Genomic DNA, 17,977 nt, shown 5'->3' on the forward strand with positions numbered 1-17,977 from the left:
CGAACTGATGTCATCTATCTGGACTCCTGTAAAGCCTTTGATGCAATCCCCCACAATATCCTTCTCACTGAATTGGAGAGATATGGATTTGATTGGTGGAGTGCTCAATGCATAAGAAACTGGTTGGATAGTCGTATTCAGAGAGCAGTGCTCAATGGCTCGATGTCCAGATGGAGATCTGTGACAAGTGGTGTCCCTCAGGTGTCTGTATTGGGAGCAGCGCTGTTTAGTATCTTCAGTGACATAGATGGCAAGATTGAGTGCACCCTTAGCAAGTTTGCAGGTGTCACCAAGTTGAGTGGTACAGTTGCTACAGCTGGGATATCTTCCAGAGGGACCCAGACAAGCTGGAGAAGCGGGCCTGTGTGATTCTCATGAGGTTCAACAAGGCTAAGTGCAAGGTCATGTACCTGGGTCGGGGCAATCCCCAATTTCAGTACAGGCTGGGGGATGACATGATTGAGAGCAGCGCTGCAGAGAAGGACATGGGGGTGCTGGTTGATAAGAAGTTCGACATGAGCTGGTAATGTGCACTTGCAGCCCAGAAGGCCAACCATGTCCTGGGCTGCATCAAGAGAAGCATGGCCAGGAGACTGAGGGAGGGGATTCTTTTCCTCTGTTGTGAGACCTCATCTGGAGTATTCTGGAACCTGAAAATAGGAAGGATACAGAACCATTGGAACAGGTCCAGAGGGGGGCTACAAAGATGATCAATGGGCTGGAGCTCCTCCCGTACAAGGACAGGCTGAGTGAGTAGGGATTGTTCAGCCTGGAGAAGAGAAGGCTCCAAGGAGACCTTATAGCGACTTCCCAGTACCTCAAGGGGCTACTGCAAGAAATCTGGGGAGGGACTGTTTACAAAGGCTTGTAGCGATAGGACTGGGGGCAAAGGCTATAAACTGGAGAGGGGCAGATTTAGACTAGACACCAGGAATAATTTCTTCACTATGAGAGTGGTGAGGCACTGACACAGGTTGCCCAGGGAAATTGTGGCTGCCCCATCCCTGGAGGTGTTCAAGGCCAGGTTGGATGGAGCCTTGGGCAGCCTGGTCTAGTGGGAGGTGTCCCTGCCTATGGCAGGGGAGTTGGAACTGGATGATCTTTATGGTCCCTTCCAACCTAAACTAGTCTATGATTCTATGATTCTGTGATTCTAAGTGTCATTCTGGCTGCAGCATTAGTTGATATGTATCTCTCTAATAACTTATTCACTGTGACTGTGCTAAGGTGTGTTGATCTACAATGTGACATGTATTCTGGGATGGCATGGCGTGTCTTCTTAAATATCTAGCTCAGCTTCTCAAAGACTTAAGGGATCAGCCACTGGAAAATAATTTGGTCCTGCAAGCCTGTGCTAATCAGAAATTCTTGCAGAAGACTCCTGTGGTGTGTTTCTGTTCAGAGTTCATTGCTACTGAACTAGAACCTCTGTGCTCACCAGGCTAGCTTCAAACCAGGTCCAAAGTTCATTTCATTATTCACAGCACAAATTCTGACAAAACCATTTTCTGGAATTTATTCAAAATCACCATTTGTCAAATTTCTTCCCCTGTGCCTGCAATTTTAATTCTCATTCTATAGCTCCATTTGGAGCTTTGGAACTTGTGATCTAGTAATATTTATGCCTTTGAATGTGACATCTTGAGTCTAACTGGCAAAAGTTCTCCATTTCAGAGAGATTTGTATTACCAACAAGCTATTTATCAACTCAGATTGGAATAAAAGATCTTGTAGGAAAGAAAGTCACATGCAGCTTTCAGCCAATGAAAGGTCAGCCTTTGAATTGTATCTTAGCATAAAAATTTTAATAATTAGGAAATCTTATACGTCTGTTTAATCCCTGAATCACATAGTGTTGCTTTTCAATTTTATTTTTTATTTATGTGGAATTCAGAAGAGCCAGAATGAGCTCTTGATCTTTCAAACATTGACTCCATACCCTGATGCCTTCAATAAATGAAAGTATGTGGTCTGGTTTTTGCTCATAGGGTTTGCTACAAAATAAAGTACAATGTCTTCTGATTTCAGATCTTGACCCCTTTTCACCCAGCTTTTAAAAAATTCTTACAAATCTACATACTTGCATTTAGTCCTGTTGGTCATCTTTTCTTCCTGGTGTTCTTAAACTGGAGAATGTTCTTTGGTCTCTCTCTGTCTGTTAGCTACTGATAACTCTATTCCTATTTTCTTTCCCTGATCACCTACAGAATGTTGAATATCTGTACATTACTGTAGATTCCTTATAATATCTATTTGTTTATTCACACTTCAGGTGCCATTGGAGAAAAATTTACTATGATGCAAAGTGACATGAACTTTTTGTAGCAGTTTGTGCTAGTTCATGTGAGAGGAAGAGTCCTGACTAGGAGCACTAGCAGCACGTAAAGATGACATACCTGCTTAATTCTTGTACAGGTGTGAGATTAGTTGCTTTATTACCTGTTGAAAATAAAGGAATATATTTAAAGGATATCTGAGCAGCTGTGCAGTTGTTTTCTTGGGAGGAAGAGCACATTTTACATGTTGCTGGTGGGTGCCTCATCATGTGGAAGGATGTTGATTTAGTGCTTTCCTGTTCATCAGAAGGGTGTCAACCTTCAAGCTGGAGAGAAGCAGTATTCGCTGCTGAATAAGCCTGACTCACGAAAATAAATTTATCATCCACAAGCAAAGCTTAAGCCAGGGAGCATGCAACATGTTGTAGGAACGTGTATCTTCAGTGTACGTAAGAAGGTTGACAGTTGTTGCTGACTGACCTCAAGCAGCAGGGAGGTTGCAAAGCTGATATTCTCGAAACCTAGGCTATAGTTTCTTTATTAGCTTGCCCAAAGAGAAACTCCCTGAGAAACAGCATGGCTTTGCCACTGAAGCTCAGGAGTTGTGATATTCAGCCTATATATTTCTTGACTTATATTTTCAAATGAACAATAATTGAGGTCTATAAATTTTAACATTAAAGAAAAAAAATTCTAGGTTGATTTAACTGGGCTTCCATGGAATTGATTTGTGAGGGTGCAAATTGATCTCAGTTTAAAAGCAGGCAAACAACAGCTGAGGAATCTGTGACCCATGGTTGCTTAAAGTTTTTCTCTGAGTTGGAACTGATGCAATGGATGGTGCTTGAGACTGTGTGCAATCTTGGATATTCTTTTTTCTTTCTGTTTTTTTGGCTACTGTGTCCTTTTGCACTGTTAATGTTTCTTGTGTTGCCATATGGACATACTATTCTATTGTATTGTGCAGCTTGGCTTTTCCTTCCCTGTAACATTGTTTGTATACAGTTTGGGGGGTTTGTGTAATTTATTTTTTTTTAAAAAAGACTTGATATATCCGGAATTTGAAGATTTATACAGATGTGATTGCTGACTGAGAATATATTTGATGACACTATGTAACCATTTAAAAAATAAAGAGAACTTACAAATTTGCAAGAGTTTAGAAATCAGAGGGTAACAAATACAGCTCTTGTCAAACAGTGACTGCTCTGGCTTTCCAGAACAGTGTCCTACACAGCTCTTTAAATGTGTCCATGCTGCCCCCAGCTAGGGCCAGGTCTGTGTGGTGCATTTGTCTGCTCAGCAGCAGGCACTGCTGAGTTCCTACTTGGCATTTTGTGTTGGTTTTATAGGAGTTCATAGGAGTTTTTTTTATCCTTACACTGTGGAGGATGTTTCTCCTGTATTTTCCAGGTTACCTCTATCTAAATCTAAAATGGTGCTAGGCAGGTCAGATCGCTTTACTCATCTCAGTAAATTCTGTTGCTGAAGCAGCAACTGTGATGCAGGAAAACACAGTTTGCACTGTTAATTCCTCAGGGATTGTACTTACGCCACTAACTTTATATGTTTGAAAAGAAATGAGCAGCCAATCCATTATTTTTCCATTTCCAAAGAATACTCGACCATTAGAGTAATATTACTGAGTAAAACTTTGGTTAGCAGATGAGGTCCTTATCCGCCTTGGGTTTTTTTTGATGAGGTAATGAGTCTGTAAGAGATCAAGTACTGGATGTGGTGATAATCTTTCTAGAATCAAACAAACACAAATATAAAGTAGTGTGATTCATCCTGCTTTTGGAGAAACTGGGGGAGTTTGATCCATCTGGTTAGGATAATCTGTTAAGGAGAACATTGCATATGGTACAAGGGGTTTTTTGGGGTGTTTTTGGTGAATCTATCCAGGTGAAATAGCCAAAAAAGATGTGTTCATCTCAACAAGGCTGAAGTGGAGACACGGTGTTTCTGTTACATGATATTTTTTTCCACTGCATCCAGCAAGAAGCAAAAAACCAAGAAAGTAATTGGTGTTTTCTGAACCTGATCAGTCTAGACTTTTCAAAATGGGTTTGTGGGAAAAGTCACAACACAGACAGTAACTGTTTGGTACTTCTTTAAATTCCTTTTATATAAGGAACAGGAAAGGAATTATGGTAGGATTTCTGTACTGTCCTACCTGGTGATGTTTGCAATTATGTAACATTGAGACTCTTTGTAGTCCTCTGTTTTTTAAATTCTTGAACTGTATTTATGGCAGGTGAGTAAGGTTTGAACATTTACATTTTGCTTCTGTTGATTTAAAATATTAGGCCATGGTGAAAACTAATAATTAGCTCTGTCAACTTGATGTCAGACGTAGGAGTATCCCAGGCCTTCTTAAAAATGGGAGTTGATTCATATTTTGTCTTTTTGGTCACAAGAAATAAAAGCGCATGTTTGTTTTTTTCTTGCACTGACTTAGGTGCCAATAGTAGAAATAATACTGCGTGATTTACTTTGGTGTAGATAGACTTCCTGTGAACTTCGAAAGCTCTGTAAACAAACAAGATAAATGATACAAGCATTAAGACCAAGTTACCAATATGCCTGTATTGTTTTCACCATTCCTTTTTCTAGGCTTACTCCCGTCCTGAAAACACTCTCAAGACCTCCTGTTTCTCCTTGCTTCAACTCATTTAGACCCTATTCACCATAGGTGTTGTTTTCCCCACTGAGAGCTACTATATGTGGTTCAGAAGCAAATTCCAAATAAAATAAACTCATTGAAAATATGTACAAGAGACTTCTAGCCCGTCTCATCATTGAAAAGGGAGCCTGCAGCGGAAAATTGACAAGAAGCATATTGATCTTCACAGAAATGAAACATTTGCATGGAAGATCTCAGTTTATCCTTTGCCTTTACAAGTACTTTCTTTCTTTTCTTTTTCTTTTTTTTTTTCCCCCTCAGCAGTGTGGGGGGTTTTTTTGACATGTTGCAGCTGATGACTAGATAGTTTTGCTCTTTTATGTGTATTTTTACGCATCATCTCTACTGTCTGTTTATATTGATATATAAAAGTCCCAACAGCCTAAATTATCAGATTTAGTAGAAAGTACCTCTTCATCTTTTAAAAACTAGGATTTTCTCTTGGACTGACAGTGACTCCACTGACAGTTTCATGAACTTAACATGTAGAAATAAGCTGGTCTCTATAAAATAAGGAGGGATAAGGAGGGCTTTGGTTTTTTTGTAGGGTTTTTTCAGCTTAAAATAATGTGTTGGTGGTTAGTAGAAAGTCCAGAGCAAATTTAAAAGAAAAACAGGTTAATGTACTGATCATGGTGTGGTGGATTCACCCTGGCCAGCAGACAGACACTGGCCCAGCTGCTCGCTCACTCCCCTTCCTCAGCAGGACAGGAGAGAAAATACGTTGACAAGACTCACCTGTTGAGATGCAGTCAGGGAAGCTGCTCACCAGTTGCTGTTATGGACAAAGCAGAGTTGAATTGGAGAGATGTAATTTAATATGCGGCCAATTAAGACAGATGTATGTAGTGAGAAACAAAAGCAAATTAAACCAACGTGTTCCTCCCATGCTCTCCCCTTTCTTCCCAGGCTCAGCTTCAGTCCTTCCTTCCTGACTGATCGACCTCCCTCTCCACCCTGAACAGGGCAGAGGAATGGGGTTGAGGGCTCGCAGTCAGTCCATAGACGTTTCTCTCTGACATTCCTTCCTCCTCACAATTTTCTCTTTCTCCAGTGTGAGTCCTGCCCGTGATATGCAGTGCAGAATTTGTATTTATTTGCATGTTCATGTGTTCTTGCTTTGGGTAATTAAATTGTAATTTAATTTCTTTGTAAAAGAACCTGAAATCAAACAATGAATAAGATATCAAATTAATCAGTTTAACAGGTGGAAGTTGTGCTGTTGTCAGCAAAACAGTAACAACTGGAATATAGAAGAGTTGTCTTTTTCTGCCTGTTTTGAATTATAAAAGCATTAGTGCATTAGATGTTCTGCCTAGTTTGTTTTGGTTTGTTCTTTTAATATTTTTTGCAAATTAAAAATAGAAATGCAGCTAATCAAGTCTCTAAAGCTCACTCATTTCATTTAAATTTAAAATCAGATATTTACCCTAGAAATGTTTTACATATGAGTATTTACATATGCTTATTATTATTCTAAACAACAACAACAATAACAACAACAACAATAACAACAACAACAATAACAACAACAACAGATCTGAAAATTATTTGATTCCTTTCATTATTGATTTTTCACCAAAAATTTATATTGGGCATAGTGTTTGCTTTTCTGAATGAAAATTAGATGGACCTGTTAGTATTAAATCAATGTACAGTTACTTATGTGATGTGGTCTTTTTGATAGAACTCGTAAACACAGCCCTCCTACCACCAGTTTCATAGAATCATAGAATAGTTTGGGTTGGAAGGGACCTTAAAGATCATCTAGTTCCAATCCCCTTGCCATGGGCAGGGACATCCCACTAGACCAGGCTGCCCAAGGCCCCATCCATCCTGGAATTTTGTTCCATTATTCCAATAAGAGTAAATCTTATTCCAAGTAAAAATTAAGCATTTATTTGGTAAAATGTTCACCATCATCACTGAAGCAAGTGGAAATAAGAATGACCTGGTTTGTCTCAGTTTAAGAGTTGAATACCATGTCATATAGGGTGACGTGCTCAGACCAGTCCCAGAATCTCTGACTGGAGCACAGGCAGCAAGGCTGTGAGAGCCAGGCTGCTATCACGTGCTGGGGAAAAAAGCAAGAAGCATTGATGGTGGGAGCCAGCACTGCCTGCTCTTGCTTTGTGTGACTGCTGACAGCACATATCATCTGTTCTACCATGAGATGGGACACAACAGTGCAGCGCAGGCTGCACTGACAACTGGACGTCTGTGTTGATCAAAGTGCTTTGGGTTCAAAAGAGGAGTTCCCTGTAATCACCCATCAAACTACTCTTGTTTCTCCATGAAAACCTTTTTCCTTCACTTCTGGAATGGAACTGATGAAAAGTTGACTGTTGTCTGATTAATGTTCTTACAATTTGCTTCTGCCTTTCAGTCTGTCTGCATCTTGGTTGTATCATGCGTTATCTATTCACAGATTATAAAATCTTCGGAGAATGCATCATCTCTTTGCCCTGTAGGGCTTCTCCCCTCCACCTTCTATTGAGGCTTCATTCTGATTTGTTTCCTCCTTTTGGTAGGAAAATCCTTCAGTGTCATCATTTTGAGTGCTGGCCTTTTGCAGCATTTTGTTTTAAAATGTACCACTCAGTAACTAATATCAAATGAAAGCAAGGCAAGTGTGCTATATAGTAATATATTATGAATTGTGGTATGAACAAAGAATGCATGTGAGCTGTATGTTGCCATCAAATGGTCCTTCTTTAGGTCATTTTTGTGCATTCCTCTTGTGAAGTTGCTTTGGGTAAATCAAGAAACTAAAGTTCTGATTTGTGAAATTAAATGAAAGATAGGAATATAACTGCTTGGTAGACAAAACCAATGTCAAAATTAGTAATAACTGTAGTTTGGTGATAAAATGATTGGCTGATTTAAAAACAAAGCATTTGCGCTGTGCCAAAACAGAGGTTATCATAGAATCGTATTTATTATAACTCAGCTATAAATTAATATAAAAGTAATAAAAACTCTCTCATACTACATATCTTTAAATAGCCTTCCCTTTGCCTGCGCATACTTTCCTTGTTGTTTCTCAGATCATCAGATCATTTATTTATTGATGGGGGCCTTGTAAAGGCAAGATGATTGGATTATATATTATGTTAAACACATTCCCATATTGCTGTTTTTTTCACTTTACTGCTTAAGATCCCAATAAGGATTTTAGTTTTGTGCATATTTTAAAGAAACATTCTTTATTTTCAGGTAAAAGTAGCTTTTTTTTTTATTATTCTGACAATCCAGACTATTTAGGATGACCTAAGGAGAAATGTTATTTGAAAATTGAACTTCACAGTTAGCCTTTTCCATTTGTGTCTTCCTTTCTTTCTGCAGCAAAAAGATGCACAAAGTGCACTGTTGGTTTAGGAAACAGATGATAGCACAAAAAACCACAAAAGTGTTTTTTTAAAAGCTTCAGAGCAGGTCAGTAAAGGGGACTGCTCAGACAGTGTTTGATGTCAGCAAGTGAAAAAGGAAGAGGGTCATGTGCCCCTTATTGTGTGTGTGAGGGGTGGGGGATTGTATCTTTTTACTTGAAATTTTTGTAGCTGGTCTTAAGATGAGTGAAAAAAAAAACCCAACTAAAAAGGAGGAAAATGTTATTTAATCAAAGCTGTTCAGTCAACAACTGACGTCAAGCAGTAACCTTCACTTTCTCACCATATTTCCTGCGGACTATGAACTATTTATTACAGCTAGAAGTTACCTCATCCATCACAGCAGCATAGCACTTTTCTATGTTTTGCTACATGGTGTGTTTATTAGTGCTGGGTATGGGAAGGAGGTGAAGAATAATACCTTCTTTAATTGAATTAGCAGATTGGAATGTGGGGAGGAGGAGCAGCCTGTGCTGGCATCCAGCCAGCACCTGGCCCTGACAGCCTCCTGCTAATGAAAAATGCTTTAATGTCTGCAGCAACCAGGTGCCAGATTACAAAATACACATATTCAGTATCGTACTATGGCCTAGCATGGATTTTAAGCTACAGTGGTAATTTAATGTAAGGACAGAACCTACACATGGTCTTGCTCTGTGCCGGCTTGTCTGCTGTGTGTGAAGAAGACGAGCTCTGCTTGAGTGCATTGGTGGCTGAGAGCATATGTGTTGGGGGTATAAAGAGTGATAGGAGGACTTCTTACCTCATGGTGATTTGTTCACATTGCCTTTGTGTTAGAAAGAATAACTGCCTTCTTGTGTCATTTTCACCAGCACTTCACTTTTTCCTGCTGTTTCCAGTAAAAGCAATGATGCTACTTAGGATGACCTGCTGTGCACATGGGTAATTAGAGCAGATGCATCTTTAAGTTCAGTTTTTGTAAAGCATGGCGTCACTTTTCTGAAAGGGAAGCTGATAGCTGTCAAATTTTGAAAAATTAGCAATGAAATTGCAGCTGGCTTGTCCTTGCAGTATCTTTTTTTTTTTTTATTTCCTGTTGCTTATGCCAGTCTAGAACAGCAGTCTTATGATTTTGCTTTTTTTTCAGAATATGGTGGCATGGGCTTGGACTTCTCCTACAGCATTGCAGTGGCAGAAGAGCTTGGAAATATCCGCTGTGGAGGTGTTCCTATGGCGATTGGAGTACAAGCTGCCATGGCTACTCCTGCTCTTGCAAGGTAATTTCAAGGAAGTTTGATTTAGCCTAAAACTGAAACCATTATGCGTTTAGGCATACAACCCAATCTGTTGAAGAGTAGAAAAGAACATTGCAGTGTAGGCTTTCTTTCTAGTTGCTCCTCAGTAACACTTACTTGAGGAAGGAACTTACTCTCTGCCTCTTGCAGACAGTTTAGTGTAGAGGAGAAAATACTTATTTTTTTAATGTTAGAAAATTATCTGTTAAAACATAGGCCTCGTTTAATAGTGGTGATATGCTTTCAGACACAGAACCTTAGTACCACAACCAAGAAAACAATTTTAATTCCAGAATCCCCCTATTCATGTTTGTGTTTTTAATTATCTAGATATCCCAATGCAGTCATACTAAGGATTAATCAAATTCTATTTTATAATTTACTTGCTTTTGTCCAACTTTACAAGGTGCTCCTTGTTGACTGTGACTTTTCAGATATAATGATCAATATTGGTGTAAGTCCTAAAATTGTAGCACATGTATCATTCTTCCTAAATACACTTATTCAAGGCAATTACTCATCTTGCTTTTTCTCATTGTGTCAGTGTTTCCATTTTATCACTTGCTATCGTTCAGGTTCCTTCTGAATCTCTTCTGGAGATTTACCAACTTCTTTTTTCATGTAGTGGTTTCACAGACATTCTGCATCAAAACAGCGGTTTTCAAAACAATGGTGAGGCAACAGGCTGGTCAAGCAGTTTGCCCCTGGAATACAGATATGCCTAAAATTCTAGAAGGTATTGGTGAGGATTAAACTCAAATAATAATGATGAAATAAGAAACTTTCCTGTACAAAACAGATATTCAAATTTTTGAACAGGGTAATTTTTGCACAGAAAACCATTTTATTGTTGGGTTGTTTGTTGGTGGGTTCCCCCTTGCCTATTCATAATGAAAATGCCTGCTAATCCACTGTAGAGCCTAGATGTTAGGCTCTGTTCTATTGACATCTGTTTAACCTTTTGCTAGGTGTGTGCAACTTTGGAGATCTCAGGCATGGAAAGTCCTTCTAACAGTTTTCTTTGTCTTGGTGAAGCACACCAAAAGCTTGCTAAAGGCATGGAATTCATTGTGTGTCTTGCAACAGTAGCTTAGTTGTAGTCTAACTGAATACAAAATTGGAATTGTAAAAGACTTCAGAGAATAGTACCTTGCTGTACAGGAGAGAAACTGCAGCTGACAATCAGAACAGCAGTTTTGAAAAGCAGTGTCATGCACTTGATCAGCTGGGAAAAGAGTGAAAATGGCAAGACATCATTCAAGATCTGAGTGGCTTTGCCCCCAGCATAGTGTAAGGGAAGCTTGGTTTTGTGCTTCTTCAAGAACAAACATACTGAGTAGTCTCACTCTCTCACATTTGGTACTTAATTTGTTAGTGCACATAAGGCAGGCCAGGTCTTGCCCTGAGCTAGAGCAGAGGCTGATAAAGATGCAGCTTTCAACATATCATTAAAGAAAAGTATAATTAAGCATTGCTGTGATGATGCCTAGTTATGTTGCATGAACAGCCAGTTGTGTTGCTCTGTGGTTTTGAATATATGTGAGGGTCTAACCTGGAAAGAACAATATGGTGGGGCCATGTGAAGTCAGACAGATGCTTGTGAAGTAGCTTTCCTCAAAACAACTTCACACTCTTTTTCTACTTTTGAGGATTCTTCAGCTCCTGGTGACAGCCTGGCCATGCTACAGTGGCAGGTTGTCTCATGGGCAGCCTTGAGGTCTCCAGAGCTAGTGGGAAAGGTCATGAGCCACATGAGTAACTCTTAAAAACTGTATGATCTGAAGAGGGTAATCTTTAATATGACTCCCATTTTATATTACCTCAGTTTTATTGCCAGATGCATTCCTAAATAAATAGAAGATTGACTCCCATATAAATAGAAGAATGATGTCATCATTCTTAATCAAAACCCTTCAAATGGTCTCTTCTACATAAGCTCGTCATACCTACCAGGTAGTCCCATACATGCTCCTCATCTGTATTCTTTCAGAACGTAGCAGTAGTTTGAACTGAGCAATTTATTTCATAAGATCTTCAAATAACTGAAGCTTGATAAAAGCTGGGAGCCAGAACATTTTTCTTTATTTGTTTTTTTCATGTGCCATCTTTCAAAAAAAGTAAATAAGCTTTCTAAATGCAGGAATTTAAAACTCATGTCTTCTTATCTTGACTCAAGAAGAGAGAGCTGATTGCAATGTGGATTTTTTAAATCTGGGTTATGTAAATTACTTAACTTAATGAGGCTTTTGTGCTGCTCAAGGGTGCTTGCTGCTGTTCACCATCGTTTCTTACCCTTTCCATGCCTGTAAAGTGCATCTCTTCCCTTTTTATTTTCTTGCTTCTTATCCTGTATCTTGGAGATCCAAGGAGTATGCTAAGTTGTAACTGGACATCAGATGTTAGGATGCTTGTGCAGGACTACACTGAAGCAAAAGTGTGGCATGTGGCTGCTGCTTTATTAATAGTCTGAGCCTAGGAGCAGAACAGAAAAAGAATTGGGAGAAATTCGCCTCTTGCTAGTATGTAGTAAGGGAAGTGAGAGTGAGAGTTACGTCCTTCTTTGCCTAAAAGAAATCTTGAAAAACTATTGCATTATCTTTGTGATACTCTAGAATAATACACAGATCATCTGAAAACTTCTCTTTTTCTCTTTTTTTTTGCCTGTTTGTTTTGTTTTGGAGGTGTATAGTGTTCAAATGTGTGAGCTCCAGTGCAAGAAATCTTGAGTTGATGACACACTGAGAGCCATGTTAGAACTGCCTGCCACTGTTCATATTCACAATTTCAATTCGCACTTAATAGTGTATCATACTAGTATATCTGTCAGTTCTACTCAAACTTGCTTTAGAAATTTAATTAATTCAGTTCAGCTGAGCTTTTTTTACCCAGAAGCAGAAGAAACAAATGTGAATAAGATCTGTGGTTCTACGAAGACGATTATCAGCCCAATTAAGTCAAAATAGGGACGTGTGATAGACATAATTTCATTCAGTATAGCAATCTAACCTGTTAGTAGCCAAATTTTTATATATACATGAAATGAATAAAGGTGACTTCCAACTTCTAATTGACAGAGCACATAAACAGAAATATGTGAATCAAAGAAGTGTTCTTATATCTGAATTTTGCCATGGTTTTATTTTCATTTTACCAACAATTTACAAGATTATATACCATTGTCATTCTTCTGCTTTATTCATGATATTCCACCAGTGTAACTGATAAAGTCTGGAGCAAGAAAAGATGGACCACTTTCATGCAACTCTTAACATGTCAGAATCTCATGCTTGGGACATCTAGGTTACTGAGCATCAACAAGGAGCTATATTTATTGACTGTAGGCACATGTCTGAGTGTACATACATACATGCATGAAAACATATTTTAGAGTGGTGCTAAAGCTTTACAGTTAATCACATGAGAAACTATGCTTTGGGGTATCACCCTGGCCTGAAAGCAGACATAGTCTGGTCTTTCTTGAGCCAGAACATGATCTTATTTCTAATTCTGGAGCTGTTAAATTGGAACAAGTGGGATTTGCATTTATGCAAACCCAAGATTTTTCTGGGTTGCTTTTAAGGTGGGTGGCTTTTAAGAATTTTACAAAAACAACATATTTCTAACACAATAGCTAGCTGCTTGCTGTGCTGCACGTCGTCCCTGCAAGGCATAGAGCCCTATGGTCTTCTGAAGATCCTGTTGCCAGACTCTTTCTGTAATTGTGGAATAATTTCTTCTGTAGGCTCATTTTTGGGAAGAGCTGAACTGTTTTCTGGAACTTACACCAAACAAAGATATCAAACTAAAAATATTATTCTTAGAAACGTTCTTGTCATGGAAATCCTCTGTTGAAATAACTAAAGTTTGGCAAAGTTTAAAGCAGCAGAATACATTGCCAAAATCCCTGCTAGCTCCTTTCATAATCTAATTTTCATGTTGTTGGTTGGGGTGTTTTTCTCTAATGAATGTTCAACTGGCTACACTTGAAAATGTCCCAAGGAAAAGAAGAAAAAAGTACACTGCATAACAGAGCAGGGGACTTTGTCCCAGTGTGCTGCAGGAAGGAGTAAACACTTGAAGCTTGCTTCTGATATTTATTTGGGATTGCTGCCATGATTGTTGTCAGCGAGGACAGGACTAGGAATTGAGCTCCCTGTGTGCACAAAGTGGAAGTGTCTGCCAGCTCCCAGTCTGTTTTCTGTCCATCCTGTGTACTTTGAATGTTTAGTGTCAGGAAAAAGCTAGCGTGAAAGTTAGAAGACATGCAGACAGTAGGTTCTCCATCCTGGCTGACTGCAGTCTGGTGCAGGAGCACTGAGGGGAAACCTCGGGGACTGTTTTTATTTAGATCTGATTGGTAGCTCTCAAAACAACAGTCACGAAGATCAGAGTTTGGGCTTAGAGACCACACTTTTCTGTGCAAGTAAGATGCTTGAATACTTGTAAAAATCTTGCTTAGAATGATTGTGTCCACACTTCTGGTGAAAGCTCTGAATTGTAGCTTTAGACATATTTATTTTGGCTCTGGGATAGGTTTTAATTAGTCATAGGAAAGTTGATCACTCTGTGAGTAGAACAAAATCTGTAACTAACTTGTAACTGAAGTTTAACTTCAAAAGCTTTTAACATTCTGTCTTTTTCATTATATTGTTGCAGATTTGGTTCTGATGAGTTGAAAAAACAGTTCCTTGTACCAACTATAGCTGGAGATGTTGTGGCTTGCTTGGGAGTAAGTGAAACTGGAGCTGGGTCAGATGTCGCAAGTAAGTTAACCTGGCAAGCTGCCAATTTCAGACAGCTTGGTATTTTAATAGAAAGAATCTGGTTTCCTTGACCCTTCCCTTTTCCACTATCTTTTGTACGAAATGCAAAGTCCTGTGTGGTGAAGGTAAAAATATAACAAGTAATATTCCAGGAGCAGTAATGTATCCCTCTGATATATCCAAAAGCAATCATATTTAATGTATTTGTCGGTGAATCAATAGCTATAACCCTGTTGAGGCTGAGCACAACAGCTTAATATGCAGCTGTCTTGCTGGCCCTGAGTTTTTTCTAGGTTTTATCCTTCTGCTTTTACTGCCTACCCTGTTCTGTCCAAGCTCACTGCTAGCAGTGAGCACTCTAGCACCTCCTGTAGTTGCACAGCCACTGTCAGCCGTGCAGACCTGCAGATGTAGGTTATAGGACGCTTAGCCTGTTCAACGGCACTAAAACTTGCATGTCCCTATGACAGACCTCTCCACTGAACGTGGGCAAATTGCAGAGCTAGTCCATTCTGCAGATGATGACATCATACTTTCACAACTGGATCCTTTGGCTCATTTTTACCTCCCCTCATCCCATTCTGTCATTCCTGTGCAGCGAAACCATCTCTGAATAAGTGATCGTTTTATTTAGAGCTAATGAAGCATTTTCCATGTCAAATCTATTACCTTTGTTATTTAGTTACTTTCCATGAAGTATTTTTCTCACTGTAGTTCAGGAATATGTTTAAAAACATGGACAAATTAAACTGCTATTCTGAGGTGCTGGTGGCGGTAGGCAATTTGAACAACTAAATTAAAATAAATGTAGAAAAAGTATGAGATCTCATCTGACTGTCAATGGTGGACTTCAAGGAAAAGGGAATGATAAGAAAACATTTTTAGAGGTTTAGTTGTTGCACACTGCGTGGCTAAGTTGGGCACATTATGCCCTTACAAGTTACTGAAACAACGCCTTCCTGCACACTAAATCACCCAGTGCAACAGGAGGTTTTGATCAGCGAAACAGACTTCTATGTCCATCTCCTTGACCAAACTCATGTTGTTTTCCCAAGACAATTAGATAATTATTCAGTGATAAAGCAAGGGTGCAGCAGGTAGTTCTGAAAAGAGTTAATGGGAATAATGAAATAGTGGGACTAAATCTTCCTGCATGATCCATTGCTGTTTTTCTTTTTAGTTAATTCTTTTTTTTTCTGTACAAAAAATTCCATAATAGATTTTCATTAAAATAATGTGAAATTTGAATTTTACTAATATAGGAAATACAACATCATTTATTTTGATTAATGCCCCTCTAGTTTAATTAGATGATTATCAGAGCTTTCTAAATATGATTTAAAATTTTTGATGCAGTGTTCCAGATAATGAGTAACAAATATTCTTTTAACTGTGTGTTGTTTATAATCTAGTTTAATTGTTATCTTACACTTAGTTTAATACAGTTAAAAAGAAATTTGGAATCAACTAGGATTATCTCACAGACTGCACCTGAGAGGCAGACTGCAGGATGAAACAGCTATACTTTTTCACCTATCATAAAAGATGTGATCTATGGTATAAATCCAGAAACCAGCTTACAGTGCTTCTAAAGGGTAATTAAATGGACAATCTAGGCACGAGTAACACTGGCTTATGTTCTGAGTAGCACTTGTTTGCATGAGGGAAGTAGAGCACATCATCTTCAGGTGGCACAGATTTAAAGTAGACTGTACTGCGTGAAACTGCACTTAAAACTTACTTTGGCTTCTCATGCCGTTGGGATGTTTCTCGCTTATATAAGTGAAGGGATAGAAAAATCATAGCAACTGCTTGCTTGAGAAGCTTGAGGACATGCTTCTGCCATGTGAGCTGGTATATTTTAAACTGAAGAATGACACAAACTAAGTTATCTCTAGCATTTTCTTCTGACAGTTCCAAGATTACTGAAGGTGATGGGAACATAAAATTAAAAAAAACCCCATTTCTCTATCTGAAAAGTGAAAGATGCCTGGAATTAATTTATTCAAAATTCAACAGAGAAGAAAGGATCATGTATATTTATCTTAAGAAAAATTCCAAGTGAATTTGAAGGAGCATTTGATGGGTGAAATGTTCAATAGATAATGAATTGGTTGGATGGTCGCATTCAGAGTGTAGTGGTCAACAGCTCGATGTGCAGATGGAGATCTGTGACAAGTGGTGCCCCTCAGGGATCTGTACTGGGAGCAGTGCTGTTTAATATCTTCTTCAAAGACATAGACAGTGGGATCGAGTTCACCCTCAGCAAGTATGCAGATGACACCAAGCTGAGTGATGCAGTTGTCACACTGGAAGCATGGGATGTCATCCAGAGGGACCTGGAGAGGCTGGGGAAGTGGGTCTGTGTGAACCTCGTGAGGTTCAACAAGGCCAAGTGCAAGGTTATGCACCTGGGACACTGGCAGTCCTCGATATCAATACAGGCTGGGGGATGATGTGATAGCGAGCAGCCCTGTGGAGGAGGACTTGGGGATGCTGATTGATGAGAAGCTTGACATGAGTTGGCAATGCGCACTTGCAGCCCAGGAGGCCAACTGTATCCTGGGCTGCATCCAGAGAAGCATGGCCAGCAGGTCAAGGGAGGTGATTCTGCTTCTCTACTCCACTCTTGTGAGATTCCACTTGGAGTATTGTGTTCAGTTCTGGAATTCCCAACATAAGAATCATAGAATCATAGAATAACCAGGTTGGAAGAGACCCACCGGGTCATCGAGTCCAGCCATTCCTATCAAACACTAAACCATGCCCCTCTGCACCTCGCCCACCCGTGCCTTAAACACCTCCAGGGAAGGTGAATCAACCACCTCCCTGGGCAGCCTCTACCAGTGCCCAATGACCCTTTCTGTGAAATTTTTTTTCCTAATATCCAGCCTGAACCTCCCCTGGCGGAGCTTGAGGCCATTCCCTCTTGTCCTGTCCCCTGTCACTTGGGAGAAGAGGCCAGCTCCCTCCTCTCTACAACCTCCTTTCAGGGAGTTGTAGAGAGCAATGAGGTCTCCCCTCAGCCTCCTCTTCTCCAGGCTAAACAACCCCAGCTCTCTCAGCCGTTCCTCATACGGCCTGTTCTCCAGCCCCCTCACCAGCTTTGTTGCTCTTCTCTGGACTCTCTCCAGAGCCTCAACATCCTTCTTGTGGTGAGGGGCCCAGAACTGAACACAGTATTCGAGGAGCGGTCTCACCAGTGCCGAGTACAGAGGGAGAATAACCTCCCTGGACCTGCTGGTCATGCCGTTTCTGATACAAACCAAGATGCCATTGGCCTTCTTGGCCACCTGGGCACACTGCTGGCTCATGTTCAGTCAGCTGTCAACCAACACCCCCAGGTCCCTCTCCTCCAGGCAGCTTTCTAGACAGACTTCTCCTAGTCTGTAGCACTGCATAGGGTTGTTGTGCCCCAAGTGCAGGACCCGGCACTTGGCCTTGTTAAACCTCATGCCATTGGACTCTGCCCAGTGGTCCAGCCTGTTCAGATCCCTTTGCAGAGCCTCCCTACCCTCCAGCAGATCAATACTTCCAGCCAGCTTAGTGTCGTCCGCAAACTTGCTAAGGGTGCACACAATGCCTTCATCCAGGTCCTTGATAAAGA

General features: G+C 39.9%; 1 protein-coding gene across 1 annotated transcript in view; it reads left to right on the forward strand.

Moving 5' to 3' along the window:
- Positions 1-17,977, forward strand: part of LOC138721987 (probable acyl-CoA dehydrogenase 6) — a 91,315-nt gene that overhangs the window by 47,534 nt on the left and 25,804 nt on the right. The window contains exons 3-4 of the mRNA XM_069859642.1: positions 9,460-9,589; positions 14,264-14,370. Coding sequence (XP_069715743.1) covers positions 9,460-9,589; positions 14,264-14,370 — 237 coding nt within the window. The remainder of the gene's footprint in view (positions 1-9,459; positions 9,590-14,263; positions 14,371-17,977) is intronic.

Source organism: Phaenicophaeus curvirostris, chromosome 6 (genome assembly GCF_032191515.1).
Source record: "Phaenicophaeus curvirostris isolate KB17595 chromosome 6, BPBGC_Pcur_1.0, whole genome shotgun sequence".
Taxonomy (NCBI): Eukaryota; Metazoa; Chordata; class Aves; order Cuculiformes; family Cuculidae; genus Phaenicophaeus; species Phaenicophaeus curvirostris.